This window comes from Vulpes vulpes, chromosome 12 (assembly GCF_048418805.1).
Source record: "Vulpes vulpes isolate BD-2025 chromosome 12, VulVul3, whole genome shotgun sequence".
In the NCBI taxonomy this organism is placed as follows: domain Eukaryota; kingdom Metazoa; phylum Chordata; class Mammalia; order Carnivora; family Canidae; genus Vulpes; species Vulpes vulpes.
Genome location: NC_132791.1, coordinates 75433086 through 75455902, shown reverse-complemented (window position 1 = coordinate 75455902; position 22817 = coordinate 75433086). Strand labels below are relative to the sequence as shown.

Here is a 22817-nt window from a genome sequence, read left to right as displayed (position 1 = left end):
CTTGGTGGCCCAGCAGTTTGGCGCCGCCTCCAGCCGGGGGTGTGATCCTGGAGACCCGGAATCAAGTCCGTGTCGGGCTCCCTGCACGGAGCCTGCTTCTCCCTCTGCTTCTCTCTCTCTCTCTGTCATGAATGAATGAATGAATGAATGAATAAATAAATAAATAAAATTTTAAAAAGAAAACAAAAACAAAACACTGAAAACAAGACCTAAATGTACAAAGGGCTCACTGGATACCTGGGAAGATTGTCCTGGAACAGGAAACTAGAGATGTGTGCTAGTCAATATATTTGGCTTCAAAGATAAAGAAAAATGTCCTCTAGGCCTCCAGGGGAAAACATTAAAGAACTTAAAAGGGCTAAATAATTAGACTGATATTAGCTTTCTCAAAAACACCACACAAAATCAAACTATAGTGGAGTATTTTTTAAAAATTCAATGAAGGAAAGTGCGACCCATGGGGCACCTGGGTAGCTCAGTCTGTTAAGTGTCTGACTCTTCATCTCAGCTCAGGTCTTGGTCTTAGGGTCATGAGTTCAAGCCCCACACTGGGCTCCATGCTTGGCATGAAGCCGACTTAAAAAAATTTTTTTGTGAAGTGTGACCAAAGAATTTAATACTCAGCTCAGCTGTCCTTCAAGTATCAAGATTACAAAAATAGTTTGAGATCTAGAAGAACTTAGGGATTTCTAAATCCATGAGTCTTTCTGGAGGAAACACCTGGAAACAGGCTTTATTCAACCATATGACTTGGAAAACTCAAAATTATCAATATTTTAATATATTTTATTGTAGGCCTAAAATTAAAATAGAAGCAGCAACAAGGATAGAATATAAATATGTAAACATCATTTATTGTGACAAGTAGAATTAATACAACTTCAAAATGGGAAAAAGGAGGAGCACCCGGCTGGCTCAGAAGAGCGGGAGACTCTTAATCTTAGGGTAGTGAGTTTGAGCCCCATATTAGGTGTATAGATTTTTAGAAAAAAAATAAGTAAACTTTAAAAAAAAATGGGAGAAAGGAGAAGCTCACTGATTGTAGGTGAAGGAAACAAAACTGACAAGTCAATAGTAAAAGCTGGATATGAAAATAGGTGACTAAGGGCATTAAAAATATTATAAATACAAATGTTACCATTGTAATAAAATAAAACTATTATATTTGTATTATAAATACATTATAAATACATAGGTGACTAAGGGCATTAAAAATATTATAAATACAAATGTTACCATTGTAATAAAATAAAACTATGAAGAATATTTCTAAAGTAAAAGAGCAAAATATACACAAGAATAAATATAGCAAACACAACAGTCAATATTAAAAAATTTTTAAAAATAAATTGATAGTTGGTACCAAATATATCCAATCATATCAATAAATAGAAGTGAAACCTAACTTACCCGATAAAAGAAAGATTGGTGGGGGGCATCGGGATGGCTCAGTTAAGTGCCTGATTTGGGCTCAGGTTATGATCTCAGGGTCCTGGGATTGAGCTCCACATCAAGCTCTCTGCTCAGTGAGGAGTCTGCTTCTCCCACTGTCCCTCCCCCTGCTCATGCTTATGCTCTCTCTTTCAAATAAATAAAATTTATAAAAAAAAGAAAGATTTTTCATTCAAGCTACAAATTAAGACGATTATACATGTACCCTATGCACTGAATGATGCCAAGATAAATCCAAAAAGATGTAAATAAATGGAGAAATATACAATGTTCATATGTTAGACTACTCAGTACTCTTAGGATGTCAATTCTCCCCAATTTTTTTTTTATAGATCTAATGCAATGCAAAGTAAAATCCCAGATGTTTTGGAAGAAATTGACAAGCTGTTTCCAAAACTCATATGGAAATGGAAATGACCTGCAATTGCCAAGACAGCTTTGAAAAGGTTGGAGGACTAATGCAACTGATTTCAAGAATTACTATAAAGATATTAATCAAAAGAGAATGGTATTAGTGTAAAGGTAAACAAATAGATCATTTGAACAGAATAGCAAGTCCAGAAATAGACTCGCATGAATATGAACAACGTTTCAGCAATCATTTGAAGGCAATTCAGTGGAGGAAAAAACTAAAAATTACAAAGCACCTAAAAGAATTACAATTTTTTTGTGTGTGTGTGACTTTGGGTTAGGCAAAGATTTCTTAGTCATATCGCCAACATGACCTGTCTTAAAAAAAAAAGATAAATTGTACTTCATGAACATTTAGGTAAATGTACAAACTGTGGTGTATCCATACAATGGAATACTCAACAATATAAAGAAAGGATTGTTGATATATGCAACAACGCAGATGAATCTCAAAATAAATATGCCGAATAAGAGAAGCTGGACCAAAACAGTTAATGTACTGTTTTATACTTTCATATCCAATTCTAAAAAATGCAAACTAAATTTATAGCAACAGAAAGCTGAGCAGAGTTTGCTTGGAGATGAGGGCAGGATGCAGGGAAGGGAGGGAGGGAGGAATTATCAAGGCACACATGTTAACTTTTTTGGGTGATAGATATGTTCATTATATTGATTGTGGTAATTGTTTCACAGATGTGCACATGTTAAAAATTATGTTCAACTATACACTTCTGCAGTTTACTATACATCAATTTTCCTCAGTAAAGCTGTTTATTTGTTTTTTTTTTAAGATTTTGTTTATTTGGGAAATACTGCACAAGTGGGAGGACAGGCAGAAGAAGAAGCAGGCTCCCTACTGAGCAGGAAGCCAGACCCAGGGCTTGATAACAGGACCATGAAATGATGACCTCAGCCAAAGGCAGACCCTTAAACAACTGAGCCACCCAGGCGCTCCAGTAAAGCTGTTTAAAAAATACTATAACTGATTATATTGCAGATTCGAGGTAAATAAATTTAAAAATCTAGATGAAATGGATAGTTTTCTAGGCAAAGTAATACATTACTAAAATTGATTCCCATTATAAATAGCCTAAATAGACCATTTTTTGTAGAAGAAACAGAACAAGTTATCAAAGAACTATCACACAGAAAAAGTACTCAGATGGTTTTACATTAGAATTCAAGCTTCAAGACCAGCTAATTCCAGTGCTCTATAAATTGTCCTAGAGTATTAAAAATGAACAAAAAAGGAATTGCTTTTATGATGCAATTAAAATGTTGAAACCGAAACCTGGAAAATGTAGTACAAAAAAATAAATTACAGGCCAATTTCATATAAACATTGAAGAATAAAGTACTAAATAAAATATTAGAAGTCACACATATTAAGAATACATCATGACTAAGAAGGATTTACTACAAGAATGCAAGATTGAGTCAATATTAGAAAATCCTTTCACATAACAAAAGATAATAATAAAGAAAAAATAACGTGATTTATATAATTTCTAAAAGGCCTTTTGCAGAATGCAGTCTTCTTTTTTTTTATTAAAGATTTTATTTATTTGAGAGCAAGGGAGCAAGAAGAGAGCATGAGGAGGGGGTGGGGGCAGAGGGAGAAGGGGTAGAGAGGCAGAGGTAGAGGGAGAAGCAGACTCCCTGCTGAGCAGGAAGCCCAACAAAGGGCTTGATCCCAGGACCCCGAGATCATGACCTAAGTCAAAGGCATATGCCTAACAGACTGAGCCACCCAGGCACCCTGAATGCAGTCCATCTTCTAAAATGACTGGAATAGAGGACGCCTGGGTGGTTTCATGGTTGAGTGTCTGCCCATGGCCCAGGGCGTAATCCTGGAATAGAGTCCAACATCCGGCTCCTTGCACGGAGCCTGCTTCTCCCTCGGCCCGCATCTCTGCCTCTCCCTGTGTTTCTCATAAATAAATAAAATCCTAAAAAAAAAATGAAATGACTGTAATACTTATTTTTTGAGAGGGAGAGAGAGCACTTGTTGAGGGGGGGCAGAGGGATGAGAATCGTATTTTAAAAGATTTTATTTAGGGATCCCTGGGTGGCTCAGTGGTTTGGCGCCTGCCTTTGGCCCAGGGCGCGATCCTGGAGTCCCAGGATCGAGTCCCGCGTTGGGCTCCCAGCAAGGAGCCTGCTTCTCCCTCTGCCTGTGTCTCTGCCTCTCTCTCACAAATAAATAAATAAATAATCTTTGAAAAAAAATAAAAGATTTTATTTGAGAGAAAGCACAAGCAGGGTGAGGGACAGAGGGAGAAGCAGACTGCCCCCTGAGCAGGTAGCCCATTGTGGGGCTCAAACCTGGGACTCTGGGATCATGAGCTGAGCCAAAGGCAGATGCCCAACAGACTGAGCTACCCAAGGGCCTCAAAGGAGAATCGTTAACATGCTCCACAACCAGCAGAGAGCCCAACATAGGGCTCAATCTCATGACCCCGAGATTACGACCTGAACTGAAATCAAGAGTCGGATGCTTGGGACGCCTGGGTAGCTCAGTGGTTGAGCCTCTGCCTTTGGCCCAGGGTGTGATCCTGGGTCAGGTGATCGAGTCCTGCATCAGGCGCCCTGCGAGGAGCCTGCTTCTTTCTCTGCCTATGTCTCTGCCTCTTTCTCTGTGGGTCTCTCATGAATTAATAAAATCTTAAAAAAAAAAAAAAGAGTTGGATGCTTTACTGGCTGAGCCATCCAAATGCCCTCTGTAGTATCTATTCAAAAAAATTTTGGAATGCGCACCAAATACACTCAGAGTTCTAAAATAATCACTGCAAAGTTTTAAAATCTGTGTTTCCTATATTTAGTGATTAATTACATAAGCCTCATTCTCTCTCACAGAGATTAGGCCATATTAACAACTTGCTGAAGAGCTTCTAAAGATGCTTTCCTCTTTTGGCCTGTTTTACAAATGAAAAAGGATAATAAGTTAAAGTATTAGCCTTCACAACATTATATTATGCATTATTTGTAAGGGAAAGTATTTCCATCATTATCTTTCAATAAGTTGTCTGTGAATTATCTTTCACTTTTTTTTTTTAGTTTTATTTATTTATTCATAGAGACACAAAGAGAGAGGAGACATAGGCGGAGGGAGAAGCAGGCTTTATGCAGGAGCCCAATGTGGGACTCGATCCTGGATCCTGGGATCACACCCTGAGCCAAAGGAAGACACTCAACCGCTGAGCCACCCAGGCATCCCTATCTTTCACTATCTTAAACAATCAAACCCAAGGTAGAAAAATACATATTCTCTAAGGGACACTGACATGGTCTTATGCTGGAGAACACAGAAGCAGTCTTAAATTTAGGAAAGTGTCCAACTTTATAAATGTGATTTTTGTGTCCTGGGGTACAGACATAAGCCTATTTAGCTCATAAAAAAAAATAAAATATAACAGTAGACAATATCTACTGTTGTTGAATGAATTAAAATATGAGATTACAGCAGGCCTGGCAGAAACATGTACACACAGTCATCAAGAAGACGGTAACACAGATCCTGGGATGCAGATGAGCACCTTATTTCAAAAGTTCTGGTTGCTTACATCTATAGATTCCTCTAGAATGCAAAAAAGAATGGCTGACATTTTCTTTTCTTGACCTGAGACATTCATTGAATGTTTTTACTGGCTAAATTGGGCAATTAAGAATACCCATTCCCCATACAACTTGCCTTTTTACATTAATTTAATTTTCCAATAATGTGGAGATTCTGTTGTTGAGACCTGGTCTCTGTCCACGCAACATCCCATGATCCTCTCATTTATAAGAACTTCTGGGGTATGGATTCACTGACGTTAACCAAGGTCCAACCACTGTTTGAAGACTTTCATACTCATCACACTGTCTGGGTTTCCTTGTAGTGTGAATTCTTCAATGATGAATAAAGCTGATGGTTCCATGCAAAACATTTCCACATTCATCACATTTATAAGATTTTTCTCCTGCATAGATTCTCTGGTACACAGTTGGTCCTGACTTGTGGGTGAAGGCATTCCTATTTCCTCCATGTAAGGTTCTATAAGGTTTCGGTGCTGTATGAAGGCCTCCTCACAGTCATCACATCTGTGCAGTCTCTCCTTTATGTGGATTCTCTGATGTAAAATAAGTCCACTATAGCTGAAAGCTTTCCCACATTTCCTACACTGAGCATTTTTCCTTGTGATGTATCTCCTGGTGGGAAAAGAGGGACCCGCCATAAACAAAAGCCTTTCCAAACTTGTTCTCCAAGAGATTCTCTTTGTCATTTGGACTCCCTGATGTCGAGTAAGGACTCACCAGTTACTAAATCTTTTACTACACTTACTGCATAGGTGTTGCAGTTCTACAGAGATAGAACTACCACATGATTTAGCATCTTCATAATTTTTTTGTTGGAGACAAGTCCTTATTTTCATTCTCAGTAACACTATCTAAAAAAAAAATGCAGACAGTTCAAATGTTGGTTATCTCTTCTCCTGAGATAATAAGACTTAAGATGAAGAGTAGTGATAAAAATAAAACCCAGTTTTACCTAAAGTGCATCCCTTTTCTATGTATCCAAACTGTCATCTCAATTTGGCAAAGTGCTGAAAAAGGCATGTGAGGTTCTAGTTTTAGTGAGAAGAGACAACTGGGCAGAAAGTCTGGAGGATTTTCTTATAAAATGTGACAAAGAATCAGGTAGGTATAATCAAAAAAGTTAAGAGATCAGCTTGAAACCAGAGATGAAAAATGAAGTTATTATGCAATCAAGAGAAATTTTGTTAGTGTGAGTTAAAAGGACCATTTATACCAAGTGAGATGTACTTAGGCCACTATTATAGAAAAACAAAATGCTCCACAAATATTTATTGAGTGAACCAATTAACAGTGAGATATGATAAAAGTTAACTCAAAGCAATAGCTAGAACAGTTTCAAAACACGTAGTATTTTTTAAAAGATCTGTTTCTTTATTTCAGAGAGAAAGTGCATACAAGCGTAAGGGGCAAAGGAGGAGGGAATATTAAACGGACTCGGCACTAAATGGGGGTGCTGATGTGGGGCTGGATCTCACAATCCTGAGATCATAACCTGAGCCGAAATCATGAGTCAGTCACTTAATCAGCTGCACCACCAATGCACCCCAAAATTCATACTGTTTTGAAAGGGAAAAATTTAAGTGGGGAAAATAACTTTTCCAGCAATGTTCAGGACTAAATCATAGGAAGAAAGCCGCACTTTGAAGTTCAAGGAGTTGAATAGGTCAAAACAAACTAAACAGAACCCCTCACAAATATGGCTTGGAGTTTCTACCTCAAGAATTGGGCAGATAATGAGGAGATGGGTAGAGGCCAAGTTTTCAAGGGAAAGGGCATTACTAATGAGAATTCCAAGAAACTTTCTTCAAGGATCTCTTCTTTCTCTGAAGACACGGCTTTCCATTTCAAAAAGGCAATAATGCTCAAAGTCAAACTAAGACAAGGTTTTAACAGGCTGCACTTGACACTCTGGATTCCAAAGTACTATCTCTGCCACAAGCATATCTTGTTCTATCCTTTAGCCTAGGCCCTAAAGGAAATGGGATGAAGCTGGTCTTGCAAAACTGAATTTGAAGCTAAACTTTCAGTAAAATTGCCCAAACCACCACCACCCAATTTCAAAAAAGTTTCCAGAGGTGCACACGAATACCAAGGGGAGAATTAAAGTCCATGAGGTAGGTGCTGGGTTTGGCTCAAAGACATGTAGTGGATCCTAGAGTTCAGTTTTACCATTTTCTGTACTATTCCAGAAGACTAGTCAAGCCATAACATAAGTGATTATCCTAACCCTTCCCACCTGATGGCTCTTCCTCCAAGCTGTCTCCAACTTCTCCAGCATCAGCGATGTCTCTTCTCCACATTCTGGATATTATCCCTTCCTGAGTCTGCAGCTCCCCAGTAGGTGTCAGGATCTGCTTCAGTACTTGCTCCTTGGTCTGTTTCTGATCTCAGCAACTGTAGACAAAGCTCTGAGTCTTCTGACAGCCCTTGGAGCCCAGGTAGCTGCCTCTTGGTAGTAGCAACTTCAAGTCTGAAGGAATGTCCATGATTTCTCTGCCAGCACCATCCCAGGCATAGCCCTCTCCCTCTGCCATCAGTCACTAGTAGGGACCTTTGCACAGGAGGACCGCCATTCTGGGAGGAGAGCACTCAGGAGAAGATTCACTCCAGCCTCGAGTTCACACTGGTTCTTCAGAAGTATTTCCTTGTAGTCAGTTTTCTTCTTCCTGGGGAACAAAGTAACACTGTTAACAGAAACTCTCAATTTTAAGTTCTTTTCCTCAAGAGCTCACTTAGGAGACAAGGCACTGAAGGAAAAAAGAACTCTGTCAGGAAGCTAAATAAATTAGGAGAGTGGGAGTGACTTTGCAAATTATTAGCTAGCACCAACACTAAGTACTAAAATCTTACTTCCTAAATGTTAATAAAGCTTGAAAGACCATGACCCTCTTCTTTTGGGTTCCCCTTTCAGAGAATCCCAAATAAACAGAAATAACAGCTAATATTTAAAAGTGACTACAAATTTACTCATTTAAGTAGATAATATCATAATCCCACAGACAGTTGAGACACCATGGTAGAGACTGAATCACTCAATACAGCACACAACCATCCTAATCCTTTCTCGCACTCCAGCGTCACCTATACTCTAGGGAGTCACGAGGCGGATCATCTCCCGACCAACCCAATTTTGCTTTCACAAGAGCTGGGCCCCAGACTTTCCTCCTCCTAACAACCCAGGTATCCTAATACAGCTCACAACTCGGAAGCCATCCGTGACCCTCCCATGCAGCGCTCCATTGTCCGACGGACTCCCACCCCAGCGTGCCTCCCGTCCTCCTGCACAAGCGCGCCCGGTCCCCGGCCCTCGCACTTCCGGCTGCGCCGTGGATCTCCTCTAGGAACCTGGAGGCCTCCTCCTCTGGTGATTGCCTTGGCTGTCCCCGCCCTGCCAAGCATCCCCGAGGCACGGGCAGATGAGGGGGCCCACCCTCCCAGGACAAGGGTCGCTAACCCGCTAACCCGGGCTGTACTGAGTTAACGAGCAGGGGCGGAGACAGGGCGGGGAGCCCTCTCTCAGCCTGAGTGAGATGGGTCCTGAGGAGCCGCAGCAGGCAGTTGGCCCGGGAATCCTGCAGTGGCCACAGACGGCCGGTGCTTGCGGTTGGAGCGCCCACGGGGACGCAGCAGCAGCAGATGGCTGTTAAGAACCTCAGAGCGCCAAGCCCTGTTCTCAGCACGGTCTACAGAACCCAGCGACTCATGTACCGGCCCAATCACGTGGCGTCTAGTACCGCCACTTTCCCTATGGAGACACTGACACAAGGATAGCCATCGGTCTGCCGGAATTCACTTAGTATGCCTGGAAAACTAGTACCTACACTGCCAGGTCCTTTAGCGGGTATCAGATGGTGAGATGCCCACTCCTAAATATTTTTCAAGTAGGCACAACTGTCGCAGTAGATGAAAGTGAAATTTACGTATCAAGCTTATAGAGGAATGAATAAAATCCTAACCATAAATCACAAGGGACAAATGACCCCCACTTGAGGTCCTTCTTGGGATAGCCTGGACCAGGCCATTCCGGGTAAGATGATTGGTGGAACAAACATGCGTCCCCCAAAGACCACTTTCAACTGTGTTGGCTGAAAGCTCTGGGAGCCAATGGGTTTTCAGACCAGGGAGTCAGTGGTTTCTAATACGAAAACTGCTGGCTTTCAATGATGGTCTTACCATGTGAGCTAAGGAGTTACTCAACTGACTTTACTTATTTGGCTTTGTCAAAATCAAATTACGTCTAAAGCCTATATACAACATATTTTTATAAAATACATTCATACATATATCCTCTCTCTATATATACACAAAAAAACTACACGTGAGTAAAAAATGTGCAAGGACTCCTTACCAATTACCCCCAAAAACATTTGGAATGAGAGAGAATTCAAAGAAATTTCCAATAAAATGAACTGCTAGAGACTGTGGTATGAGAACTTTTAGGTGTGAAAGGACAAAAGTTGAGAATATTTAATTAAAGGTTATCAAATGATAATCCCTAAGAGGAATAGGGCAACTTGTTGCTCAAATTCTGGGCTTGTGACGCCAGGAGAGACACCTGAAAAAACTATTTTATATACTTATGTTTCCTTCAATCTTAGAAGTGGTGTTAGCTACAAATATAAAACCCTCATCAAGGGTAGATCCATATGGGTTATTGGATAGACCCATAATGGGACATCTAAATCTTTATCATTTGTATTAGTGAAAACTGCCAAATACCCTGAATTCTGTCAGAATGGAGGGTGATCCCTTCCTATAAACATATAGAGAGCCCTCTTTTAGTGGAATGTCTCCTGTGGACACCCTCCTTGGGTAGGCAACAAGAATTGGGGTTCATGTTAGGCTGACCAAACCTCATTCAAGATTTGGTGTGCAAAGAGGGTGGTGATATTACCTTGGGTGTTTAGACCTAGGACTCTGGGGTTTCTAACATATCTTTCAGAATAATGTCAAGAGTAAGAAAGTTTCCACAGATCATTACTAGAGACACTGATTACCACTGCAACACAGGGTTCCCTCAACTGAAGTAAACAGGAAGTGTGGGTTCTGGAATTGGGCTGCTTGGGTTCAAAGCTTGGCTCCACCACACAATAATTTTGTGACCTCAGATGGCTTTGATTTCAGTTTCCCCAGCTAAAAATAAAATAAAACACTTAGTAGTGCCTGGCCCTTGGTAAGCCATTAATGTTAGGCATTAACAAATCCTTTTCTTGACTTGCAAAGATAGCCAGTAAGGGATCTGTTCAGAGCACAGGAGTACAGAGCTGCTCTTCTTGGATCTTCATGCTCTCTACAGCTGGCCTCACCACACAATAGACATTCTCAATTAAGAGCCCTACTCAATTTCATTTTGCTTCCTCATTAGCTTTATTTCCCACCTAAAATTCCAGCAGCCTCTTCATAGAACTGGGTTTTTTTTTTTGAGGGGAGCCCCAGCTTTCATCCCTTTGTCCCTTTCCATTAAATCCTGGACCCCCTGTTTGTCAGGTTACTTTTCACTTAAAGCCCCCTTTTCACTGTTTTAGTACTTTGATTCTCCCCCAATCTCTCCAGGTTTTTTTTCTTTTTTTGTCTTAAACACTCAATATCTTGTTTACCTTGAATCAATTAGAAAAGCCAGGCAATCTCACTCATCCTTATTTCTAAGCCACCACTTCATGATTCATCATTTGAATGTTACACCAGTTCTTCAACCTGGCTGTTATGTTACTATTCTCAACTGACCTTATTTCTACCTTGGACTTGCTTCAATTTCACATTTTTCTTTTCCATCCTACCGCCTGTTATTGTTGATGATTTCAACATCCACAAAGGTAAGCTACTCCAAAGGACCCTAACTTCTAGATGCTGTCACGGTTATAGCATGTCTACCTTTTATCCATAAAGATATACTCTGGACTTCGTCATGGGGCACTCTGTTCACCACATTCCCCAGTTTCATCTCTAACCCATCATGTCCCCCACTTGCTCCTCAGGGCCTTCGCCTTCTGTGTTGCCAGTTTAGCTGGCGTTATTCCACTCTATTTTCTCCTTATCCTGGATAGTTTGACCCCTCTGATGCCTATTTGGAAATTCCATACCATCCCACCCTTTCTTGGTTCTGCAACTATATATAAGTGCAAGAAGCGATCAGAACAAAGCTCCCACCTTCACTTTTAAACCAGTGATGAACTGTATCCTATTGAAGGGGTACATCCTGCTGCTCTGGGTCTCTGTCTACAGCTCCTTTATGTTAGGCAGTTAAGGACATCAGAGGCAGATGGAGGATGTGTCTGTGTTGAAAGAAGGTGTTAAGCAGATGAACTGCACAACCTGCAAGTAACAGCATTGCAAACAGAAAATAAGAATTGAGTTCCAGTGAACAGTAAGATTATGAGAGAGGCTCGAAGGGACTATGAAGAGTAACCAGTTTGGACACCGTGTCTGAAACCAGATCGGATGGCAAGGACAGATAGCATCAGCTGGTATAGAGGAAAGGCGCGCGTGGGTTCTCATCACTGAGTAGCAGAGAACTTGCAGGAGAGTGAGAGACACATGGCAGGGTGAGCTGGGGAACAGGAGCATACGGCTGAGTACACTCAGGCTCACTCGGGGCAACAAACTGCTTTCTGGATGTAAAAAAATTAGGTGTCCAGCCCTGGCGGCTTCAGTGTTTCATGGGCTCAGCACCAATGCTGGTCGTAGGATAAACACCCTAAAGAGTTTTCAACTTATGATTGAGTTGTTTTTCAAATGTTCATTTGCTTTCCCCTATTGTGAACTCAGGATGTTTTCCCAGTCATGTAAATTCCAATCCCAAAAGCAAATGTGATACATAATATGCCTAAATTATAGTAGTGATACCATTATTATTTTTATGGGAAAATGTGCTCACACCTACAAGCTTAGAAGCTACATAACTATTTCTCCAGAGACTCTTCTGGTTCCAAGTCAGTGATGATATGCTTATGTTCTGTAAAGGACTGTGGCTAGAGGGGCAAGAGAAAGGGGCCACTGGGAAAGGACACCAAGTACATTACAGGAGTAGGGAGGAAATGGGATAAAGACACAGGGCTGGATGCAATGGGAGTTAGGAGTAGCCAAAGGATAGTTACCCTTGTCTTTCACCACCCCCTTTTGTCACTATCTTACCACTTCAAGCCCACTAACCAGCTAGAGGTGAGGGGTGGAGAGGATTCTGGAGCCATATGGGATAAGGTGGGGTGAGGAGGTAGCCCCAGAAACTGTAGTCTGCCATGGCAAGGTAGAAAGGGAAGGAAATAAGGGGAGACAGCTCAGTGAAGGTTATAGTCTCTGTAAATAGAAAGATAAACAGGGGTACCTCAGTGTCTCAGTCAGTTAAGCATCTGCCTTCAGCTCGGGTCATGATCCCAGAATTCTGGGATTGAGCCTCAGCCCCACATCAGGCTCCCTGCTCAGTGGGGTGTCTGCTTTTCCATGTCTCTCTGCCTGCCACTTGACCTGTTTGTGCTGTCAAATAAATTTAAAAATTTATTTAAAAAGAAAGTTTAAAAAAATGGTAAAAATAAAAAGACCAGGAGCCATACATGCCTCTACATGGCTGCCTATTATCCACAACAATAATCATAGGCCTTCATTAGGACATAACTATTTACTCAGTAATACAGGAGTAAAGTTAACCAGTTATCAGTTGATCCGTGTTTTCACAAGTCCCAAGGGACAAAGTCACCAATCTTTGGCTCTTTCATGTGCTCAAAAAGGTATATAGACCAAAAAATTGTAAACTAGTTCTAGAGAGCAGTTATTAGGGAATTCAGAACGTGAGAACCATATAGTTGGGTAAAAAGAGAGGTTAGGAGTAAAACAGAACTCTGGCACCCCCTTAACTAAACATACACAGCCGTGTGCTCAGATGACCTCTGGAAGCCTTCAAATGTAGGTTAGTCTATTTTGAAAGCCTTAAGTTTGAAACAGTAGGAAGGCCATTCTGAAGCCCTAGGGGCTGGACAGTGGTCTAGTTCCCTGTCCACTAAAGCACTGGTAGCACCTGGCTTTCTTTATGCCTCAAATCTGCATGGGTCCCTGTTTACACAGACTGTTTCCAGGCATAATCACTCCACAGGCAACCATGAAGGGAGCTGGGATTCAATGCAATGTTTCTCAGATTTACAATCAGGTGACCAGAGCTATACAAATGAAGATTCTTGGCCCTCATTCCAGACTTAATGAAGCAGAATGTCTGTGAGTGGGATACAGGCATTTCAACAAGCTCCATGGGTGATTCCGATGCTCAGAGGAATCCCTAGAGCAACGGACAGGACCTGAAGTCAGAGACCCAGGCTTCAGGGGCTGGCCTTTCCCTTTGTGTGATGTTAGAGCTATGTCACCATCTCCATAAGCAAGGGTAGCCTTGCTTTTAAGAAGGAGAGGAATGTTAGGATGCCTGGGTGGCTCCGCAGTTGAGCATCTGCCTTTGGTTCAGGGCATGATACCAGGGACCCAGGACTGAGTCCCACATCGGGTTCCCAACAGGGAGCCTGCCCCTCCCTCTGCCTGTGTCTCTGCCTCTCTCTGTCTCTCTCATGAATAAATAAATCCTTTAAAAAATAAAAGGAAAAAAAAAGGAGAAGAATTTTAATTTACAGAGATATTTTAGGAATTCAGTAAGAGTGTTCTGTAAGTGCCTTTGGTTAAGAGGCTCTTTCACCCTCCCAATCTGTCCCCAAGTTCTGTTTCCAGCTTACTGCCATCAACTGTCCAACTGAAGCTGGTCTACCTCAGGTTGGCATGCATGCTTCCAAACCATGAGCACTCTTGCCTCTGCTTACATCTCCTTTACCCTAAATGTCTCCCGTTTTGCCTTCCAAATCTGCCCATCTAACCCTCATCATCCATAGAATCTTTCTTGACCTGCTTAGGCATCAGTGATCTGTCCTCCAGAATTGGTAGCACTTACTGTGTGCCAGGTGCCACTTCAAAGATACAGGACTCATCAATCCTCCTGCCCTGCTGCCATTTGATGATCTAACCTCACACGTGGATCTTAGAAATCCCAAACTAAATTGTAAAACTTTTGAGAAGGATAATTTGGTGTTCTGCTTCTTGTTCTCCACAGCACCTGAGAGAATGGGCAGCACACAGTGAATTCTTTGTAAAATATCTGAGGTTTTCTTTTAGCGAGTGACTAACGTTTTGCCCTAAAGGATTTGAAAGCTAGTATTTCTCTCCAGCTTCCATTGTGAGGCAGCTTCCCTATAGTTGTCATACAGAAACAGATTTTTTTCCTCTGTGGATAATCTGATGTTGAATTAGAGCTGAAGTTTACCTGAAGGATTCCCTACACTCTTTAAATTTACAGGGACCACCTCTGTTATGGATTCTCTGGTGTTTACTAAGATCTGACCTCTGCCTGAAGGCTTTGCCACATTCATCACATTGGTAGGGGTTCTCCCCAGTGTGGATTCTATGATGCTGAATGAGGCTGGTTATTCCTCGGAAGGCATTCCCACACTCATCGCACTTGTAGGGCCTCTCTCCAGTGTGGATTCTCTGATGTTCTGTGAGGACTGACCTTTGAATAAAGGCCTTCCCGCACTTATCACATTTATAAGGTCTCTCCCCAGTGTGAATTCGCTGATGTTCTCTAAGACTTGTCCTCTGAATAAAGGCTTTTCCACATACATCACACTTGTAGGGTTTCTCCCCAGTGTGGATCCTCTGATGCTGAGCAAGGCCACTCTGACTGAAGGATTTCCCACATTCCTTACACTGATGGCACTTTTCTTTGTGGTGGATCTCCTGGTGGGAAATGAGGGATGAGTTATAAACAAAGGCCTTTCCACACTTGCTGCACTCATAGGGCTTCGCCCCAGTGTGAACTCCTTGATGTTGAGTAAGTATCGAGCGCCGACTGAAACTTTTATTACACTGAGTACAATGGTATGGTTTGTCTCTTGTGTGGATCTTGAGATGGTGAAAGAGGCCTGCTTTCTGGCTGAAGGCTTTGCCACATTCATTACAGTGATAGTGCTTCTCTCCTATGTGAAGCCCCTGATGTTGGTTAAGAGCTGACCACTGGCCAAAGGCTTTGCCACATTCATTGTTTGTATGGTTTCTCTCCAGTGTGTATTATTTTGTGCCGAATAAGTACAGTTCTCCCACGGAAAGTTTTTCCACATTCCTCGCATTTGTAGGGCCAGTCCCCAGTATGGACCCTCTGATGCTCTACGAGGTGCAAGTGCTGACTAAAGCCTTTCCCACATTCCTCACACTCGTGAGGTTTTTCTCCCAGATAGACCATCTGCTGTCCAGCCAAACTGACTCTGTTTTCATCACCTGTAGATTGTTCATCTTCCCTGGAGTGTCCAGAAGACTCTTCTGCTTTTGCTGCAGATTCATTAACTTTTCTGTATCGAGTGGACCAGAATACTTCACTTTCAAACCTAAACATATTCCCACACGGTTCCATTTCTTCAGAAACTTCTTGCTTTAAATTCCTGTACTCCTTTCCAGTCTCAACACCTGAAACTACAATCGATCACCAAGTCAGCTAATTTCCAGCATAAAATTATTCAGGTGAAAAATACATAAGAACCTAGAGTTTCTGTAGGACAATGAAATGGCATTAAAACACAGGACTGACATAATATATAAAGCACTTCAAAAACTATTATGGAAAAGACCAAACCCTAAGGAAACTGGTCAAAGGAAGAATTGACTGTCTCCAGGACAGGAAATAATTAACTCTTAAACACAAGATACTCCACCTTAAGATAAGGGAAAAACAAATTTAAACAGTATCAGGATACAATTTTCACCCATCATCTCTGCCCATGAGTATAACATCGTGTTCATGAAATGGGTGTCACACATAGCCAGTGGGAGTGTAAACTGACCCAGGCTTTACAGAGAGCAATTTGCCAATATCCATCAAAATTACAAATGTACTCAACATTTGGCCAAGTAACTCCACATATAAGAATCTATACTGAAGTACTCACACACATTCCCCAACACTACCTGTTAAAATAAAACACTGAGGACAGCTTGGGGGATGGGTAAGTTGTGTGGCTCGTCCATACACTTTAATATTAAGCTGCTGTTAAGAAATAAAAACTGCAAATTTTACTATCTTAGTGATAAAAAGAAAAAAAGATACTTATTTTGAATATGAATACATATTTTGAATTTGAAAAACATATGTATGTAAAAAAATTTCTAAGAAGAACACATAAGAACTTAAAAACAGTGACAATCTGTTTCAGGGATGGGAGGAGACCAGACTGCCAAAGGAATTGAGTGGAATGAAAAACCTTTCACTGCGTAACTTTTGTTTTTGAACTATATGAATTTTTACCTATTTTTAAAAAATAAATATAGACAAAGTAGAGATAGGAAAATATGGGTTCTTTCACCCATTCACCAACTTTTATTTTTATTTATTTACTAAAAGATTGTATTCATTTATTTTTAAAATGATTTTATTTATTCATGAAAGAGAGAGAGAGAGAGGCAGCAGAGACACAGGCAGAGGGAGAAGCAGGCTCCATCCAAGAAACCCAATGTGAGACTTGATCCAATGACTTTGGGATCACGCCCTGAGCCAAAGGCAGACACTCAACCGCTGAGCCACCCAGACGTCCCTCATTCACCAACTTTTAACACTCTGCTATATTTGCTTTGTCGTTCCTGCTCTTTATAAGCATACACATTTATACATTTTTTTTCCCCGAACCATCTGGAACTTGCAGACATCGTGGGGCAGAGGCCTGTCTACTGACTGATAGCCAAAGTGAAGACAGTAGTACTGTCTGATCGGATAAAGGCTAGAGAAAGCAGGGAGATAAGGACAGGAAAATAACTATCAGAAGGACTAAATTAAGTGATCTCAAATAAAATATTGCAAGAATTCACACACAAAAAATTTAAATACAAAGAGAAAACAAGAACGGAAGAGTGACAAACCAAAGTGGGTGAGTCTATGCATGAGAGCCCTTCCTGACTATACTGATCAGACACAGAACAAAATACTAGAGGCCCCATGTCATGGGCCAGCCTGCCTTTTCCTTTCTCCCAGGATGGTTCTGTCTTCTTTACCTTGCTCCTCTGGTTGGGCTTCAGGTTCCAGAGACTCACATTTTAGTTGCACCATCAGGGGTGGAAGGGACGTGCTGGGCTCCTGCTCTGTCCCCAGAGGGCCCATGTCCTGCAAGGGCTTTTCCTGTTCCTCAGTGTGGACCAAGACCTGGGGCAGACGAGACACAGTTCAGACACTCTGCAAACAGTAAATAAGAGGATACAGTCCAGGGTAGTGACACCAGCTCCCCGATACCTGAACTTCTCTCCAGACACCAGTCTGTCCTAAGCCTACTCATGGCACCTCCTCTGGGAAACCTTCCCTTCTCTCGTTCTTCGCAGCTACAAAATGCTGGTTGTACCACCTTCACTTCATTTATGCTCAAAGAAGTGGAGAAAGGGAAGGGAGGCAGAAAGGAAGAGAACAGAACTTGGGGGAGAATAAAACAGGAGAAGGAAAACAGGGCGAGGATAAGCGGAGAGGAACGAAGGACAGAGGTGCTGAAGAAGGCAGAAGGAAACTAAGGGGGAGGAGGACGGAGAAGAGGTCTCCTCCCTACAGACTCTGCCCTGCCCAGGCCCCCACCCCACTTCCTTCTGGGAGATGACCTTGATTTCTCCTTGTACACAGTCAAGGTCACAGTCACATCAGGGACCGCCCACCCTTCATTTCATCACCCCCCCCCCCCACACACACACACACACACTTCTCCTTTGGTTCGCACTTAGAGGAAAAGGCCTTTTCTTGTTTGAGGCTTGTATTTCCACCCTTGCCTTCAACCCCATCCCTTCTTGAACCCTTAACCCCTGCTCCTGCAACTAACTCATTTATTTATCAGTTTAAGCTGCCTTGTAGCTTCCATGCCTGGACAAAACAATTCCCCTTGTATTTGAAAATAATAGGTTTCCCCAGCAGGGTGCAAAATGCAGGGGCCAGGGACCGCTTAGTCTGTTTCTTAGTTCAGTAGCTCTGTGACCATGGCCCAGTTACTCAGACTGTATGGCATTGTGTACCAAAGCACCTCACCCGGGCGGGGGTGGGCACTGGCACACACCAGGTCCTCAAACTGCTCCCCAATCCCTTACAGTGGCTAAATTTTGTAAATAAGAAATCACCACACACTGCCTCTATTCCGACTCAGTTTCATTTTGTAACCTCTGACCCCAGAATAAGAGCCAGAATTAGCATGATGCTATCTGAGATGGACAGAAAAAGATGTGTCCACCTCAAAAGTGGAAGGAGAAAAAGGCTGGTACAGTGAGCTATGCCTTCCACCCATGGATCTCTGGCAGGGCCTCAAAAATCAAGTTTAAATTCCATTAGCTGCCCCCAGCGTGCTCTGAGGGAAAGGGCTAGTTGGTAAACAAACTCAACATGTTTAAAACCAAATTACTGTGCTGCACTTGAGAACTCTGCTTCTTTCTTCTGGTTCTGCCTAGAATGGTGCCTGGTACAAAAATCAACATTCAGTATATGTCTTCTGAATGAGTGGACTTTTCCTTAATCCACCTTCCCCTATACCTTGAACTCTGTTAGGAGCACCTGGATCACACTGGAAAATCTTAAGCTGGAAATCCCCAGTGCTCAGCCTAGAACAGAATCCTCAGTAGACAGTTTTCATCCTGCCTTTTTCATCCACTAGTCTGTCATTGTTTCCAATTAACTTATGGACGACATGCTTCATCCTTGTAGACTCACCATCACAACTCCATTTCAAACTCACATCCCTCTCCAGTGTTTCTGCTCCAATGCTGGAATGCACTTCTTGTTTGATTAGTTACCTATCTTACACTCTTCCTACCAAGACTTCCCAGCCTTGACTTTATGACAAATTGGGTCAGATAATTCTTTGTGGTATGCGGCCATCCTATACACTGTAAGATATTCCCCAATGTCCCTGCCTGTTAGCCACTAGATGCCAGTAGCATCTCACCCTATCTGACAACCCAAAATGTCCCAAGATGCTGTCAGATGCCTCAAGGGCACAAAATTGCCACCGGTTGGGAACCACTGTCTTTTAACAATGTTTAAACAAAACAGAACAGAACAAGCTTCTATAACTTTGGTTACATCCTGGGGTTAGAGAAACTCATTTAGATTTAAAGAGAAACAAGCTTGTGTCCTACAGAATAAAATCTACACTCCAGAGATGATATTCAAGGTCCTGGACTCTCTGTTCTCAACCCTTCTACTTACAACTCGCCTGTCCAACCTAAATGGGCTTTCTCCTACTCCAGGTAACTTGGCTCCTGCCCTGGCCCTCAATCCTAACCTTCCACTCTGCTCCAACCTCACACGTATCCAAGGTGGAGACTTTGATTTTGCCATCTTTTAATTCTTTAATGGAGGCAGGGCAGCAGATACACTATACTGCAAAAACAGAAGTGATGTCTGTTTCAAACGACTGTTGCCCACCCCATTACCATGACCTCTCTAACATTTCCTCTTAGAAATGTTTCCAATGTTTTTGAGCAGCATTTCACCAACTAGAACTCTGTAGCCTAGTACAGAAATACACGATCCTTCCACAGAAAAAAATATAATTTTAACCAACTTTCCAAGAGGGTCGAGCCTGATGCACCAGACTGTCAAGAACACATTTTGTGAAACAATGCTGCACTTCACTCTGGCCTAGAAATCCATAATCCACCTTTTCTCAATCATAAACCAGATCTCTTTTTCTCATCTGTTCTCTGGGCTCATCCAGCTCCCTCTCCAGGTCCTCCAGCACCGTCACCACCTCCTCCCCGCTCTCAGGGTGCTGCTCCCGCACCCAGGCCTGGAGCTCCTCGGGCAGGATGGTCAGGAACTGCTCCAGCACCAGCAGCTCCAGGATCTGCTCCTTGCTGTGGGTCTCAGGGCGCAGCCACTGGTGGCAGAGCTCCCGGAGCCGGCTCAGGGCCTCGCGGGGCCCAGATGTTTCCCGGTAGCAGAACTGCCTAAAGTACTGCCGGAAGACTTCTCTGCTGTGGGTGTTGTTCTTCTGCAGGTTCTGATCCCGTGTGGTGGTATCCTTACACTGCTTTTCCTCCTCCTCGATCTTTACTTCCAAAAGCTCATCCGGGTCCTCGTGGGCCTGGACTGTCCAAGTAGATGCCATCGTGTCTGTCTTCAAAAGCTTTGTCAACGCTTTTAGCAAGAATCCCTGGTCAAGTTCGTCCTGGGCGGACCCGAGGGAGAAGCCATCCCTTCTAACACAGGCTACACCACAGGCAAAAATGGCAAACTCTAACAATTTACTTTGTGCTTTGAAAGCCTCCTCCAGGTTAATTGACGATACTCGGGGAAATGCTCTGATTACAAGAGACTTAAGAACAGACTAAAAAGAAGTATTAACTAAAAGATGCCAAGTGGTCTGAGGATTTACAAACGAATACGACGCGGCAGAAACACCTGCATTCTGTTCTAGAAAAAAGGGCAAAGCGCATACAACTAACATTTAGAGCAAATAAGCAGTAATAAAAGGTGGAGACATCCTTCATGTCTCCTTTGTCCTGGGACGGTCGGAAGTGCGGCGGAAGCCCAGAAGTTGGCAGGCAGCGGCCGCAGGACTTTATCCCCGCGGGCGCAGCCTCCGCTCCTTCTCCGCGGCCCTCCGAGGGCGGGAGAGGGCCGCACGCTCGCTCACCCGCGGCCGGCAGAGGCCAGAGCACTTTTACCCCTCCGGGGCACGAAGGGCCGTGGCCTAGAATAGGCCCGGAGCCAGAACAGCCGACAGCGCCCCACAAAGGCCGGAAGCCAGCGAGGTCCGCGAGCACGCACTTCCGCCACCGCCGCAGGTGGGCGGGCGACTCGCCGGGCAGTTCCCGCGGGCCCCGCGAGGTCGCGAGTGTTAGGCGGGTGGGAGCGCGTGCGCCCTCCGCGGCAGCCGCAGGGAGGGGCGAGCGAGCAGGTGCAGTAGCTCTCCCTGTCCCCCCCACGGTGGGCGAGGCCGGCACACCTCGAGTAGGTGCCACTTTGTCCTATAATGCAACCACCCCTTTAAGCCTCACTCTAGATCACTGGAAAGAAGTCGCCGGCCGGGCACACAACCTTTCAGTCGAAGTCAGAAAATGGGTCACCTTCTGCTCCTCAGAGTGGCCGGCTCTCAACTCAGGCCGATTCTCAACTCAGGCCACTCTCAGAGTGGCCCAGGAACGTTACTTTTAATATTGGTATTATCTTGCAGGTGAAGGCCCTGGTCTTTTAGCCAGGACCCAATGGGCACCCTGATCAGGTGCCGTACATCATAGTTTGGGAGGATCTCGCTAAAAACCCACCCCCCCCTGGATAAAATGCTTCACCCCTTCTCAGGGGGGGCCGGGCCGAGACCCCCACCCCCTCCCTGCGTCACTCCCCTTATTCCCCGCCCTACCTCTCCCTCCGCTCCCTCAGCTCCATCCCCCGACTCTACTGGGGTAGAGAAGCAACCCCTCGCTTCACACCCCCCCCCAGTCGCCTCCGCTTTCGAGGAGAGCGCGAGGGGGAGTCGGAAGACGTCTGGACCTCCCAGGCACTTCCCCTCCGATCAGTAGGCGGCCAGACGCAATACTGGCCGTTCTCTGCCTCTGACCTTTACAACTGGAAAACTCATAACCCCACTTTCTCCCGAGACCCCCTGGCACTAACCGGGTTAATTGAGTCAATTCTATTGACCCACCAGCCGACCTGGGATGCCTGCCAACAGCTCCTGCAGACTCTCCTCACCACGGAGGAGGCAGCGCGTCTACCTCTAAGCACGGAAAAGCGTCCCGGGGGCGGATGGGAGGCCGACCCAGCTGCCTGATGGAATTGAGGATGTTTTCCCCTTGGTTCGCCGGACCTGGGACTACGACACTGCTGCTGGTAGGGAGCGGCTCCGTCTCTATCGCCAGGTACTCCTAGCGGGTCTCAAAGGGGCAGGGCGATGCCCCACCAATTTGGCAAAGGTACGTGCTAGAGTGCAGGGGAAAGATGAGACGCCGGCAGGTTTTCTGGAAAGATTAATGGAAGGCTACCGTATGTACACCCCCTTTGACCCCTTGGCCAAAGATCGGCAACCAGATGTAATCATGTCCTTCATCGGACAATAGGCCTCGGGTATTTGTAATAAGTTACAACGGTAGGAGGGACTTCAGGGATACACCTTACAGGACTTAGAGAGAGAGAGAGAGAGAGAGAGAGAGAGACCCCAGAGGAAAGGGAGGAAAGGATCCGTAAAGAGCAAGAGGAACGAGAGAATAAAAGAGATAAAAGAAACGCAATAAAGAACTGACTGGGATACTGGCCACCATAGTACAGGGCTCAGGGCAGAGTAAGTCAAGACAGAGTAGGGACCTGGGAGACAAAAGAAAACCACGGGTTGAACGAGACCAGTGTG

General features: G+C 43.7%; 1 protein-coding gene across 1 annotated transcript; it reads right to left on the bottom strand.

Moving 5' to 3' along the window:
- Nucleotides 1-827: 827 nt before the first annotated feature.
- Nucleotides 828-21734, bottom strand: ZSCAN12 (zinc finger and SCAN domain containing 12). Its single transcript, XM_072728893.1, is given in 5 exon segments — nt 828-8108; nt 11590-15505; nt 15507-15930; nt 17500-17647; nt 20148-21734. Coding segments are annotated over 4 exon segments (1845 nt in total). The 5' UTR covers nt 20580-21734; the 3' UTR covers nt 828-8108; nt 11590-14664.
- Between the last annotated feature and the right edge of the window lie 1083 nt (nt 21735-22817).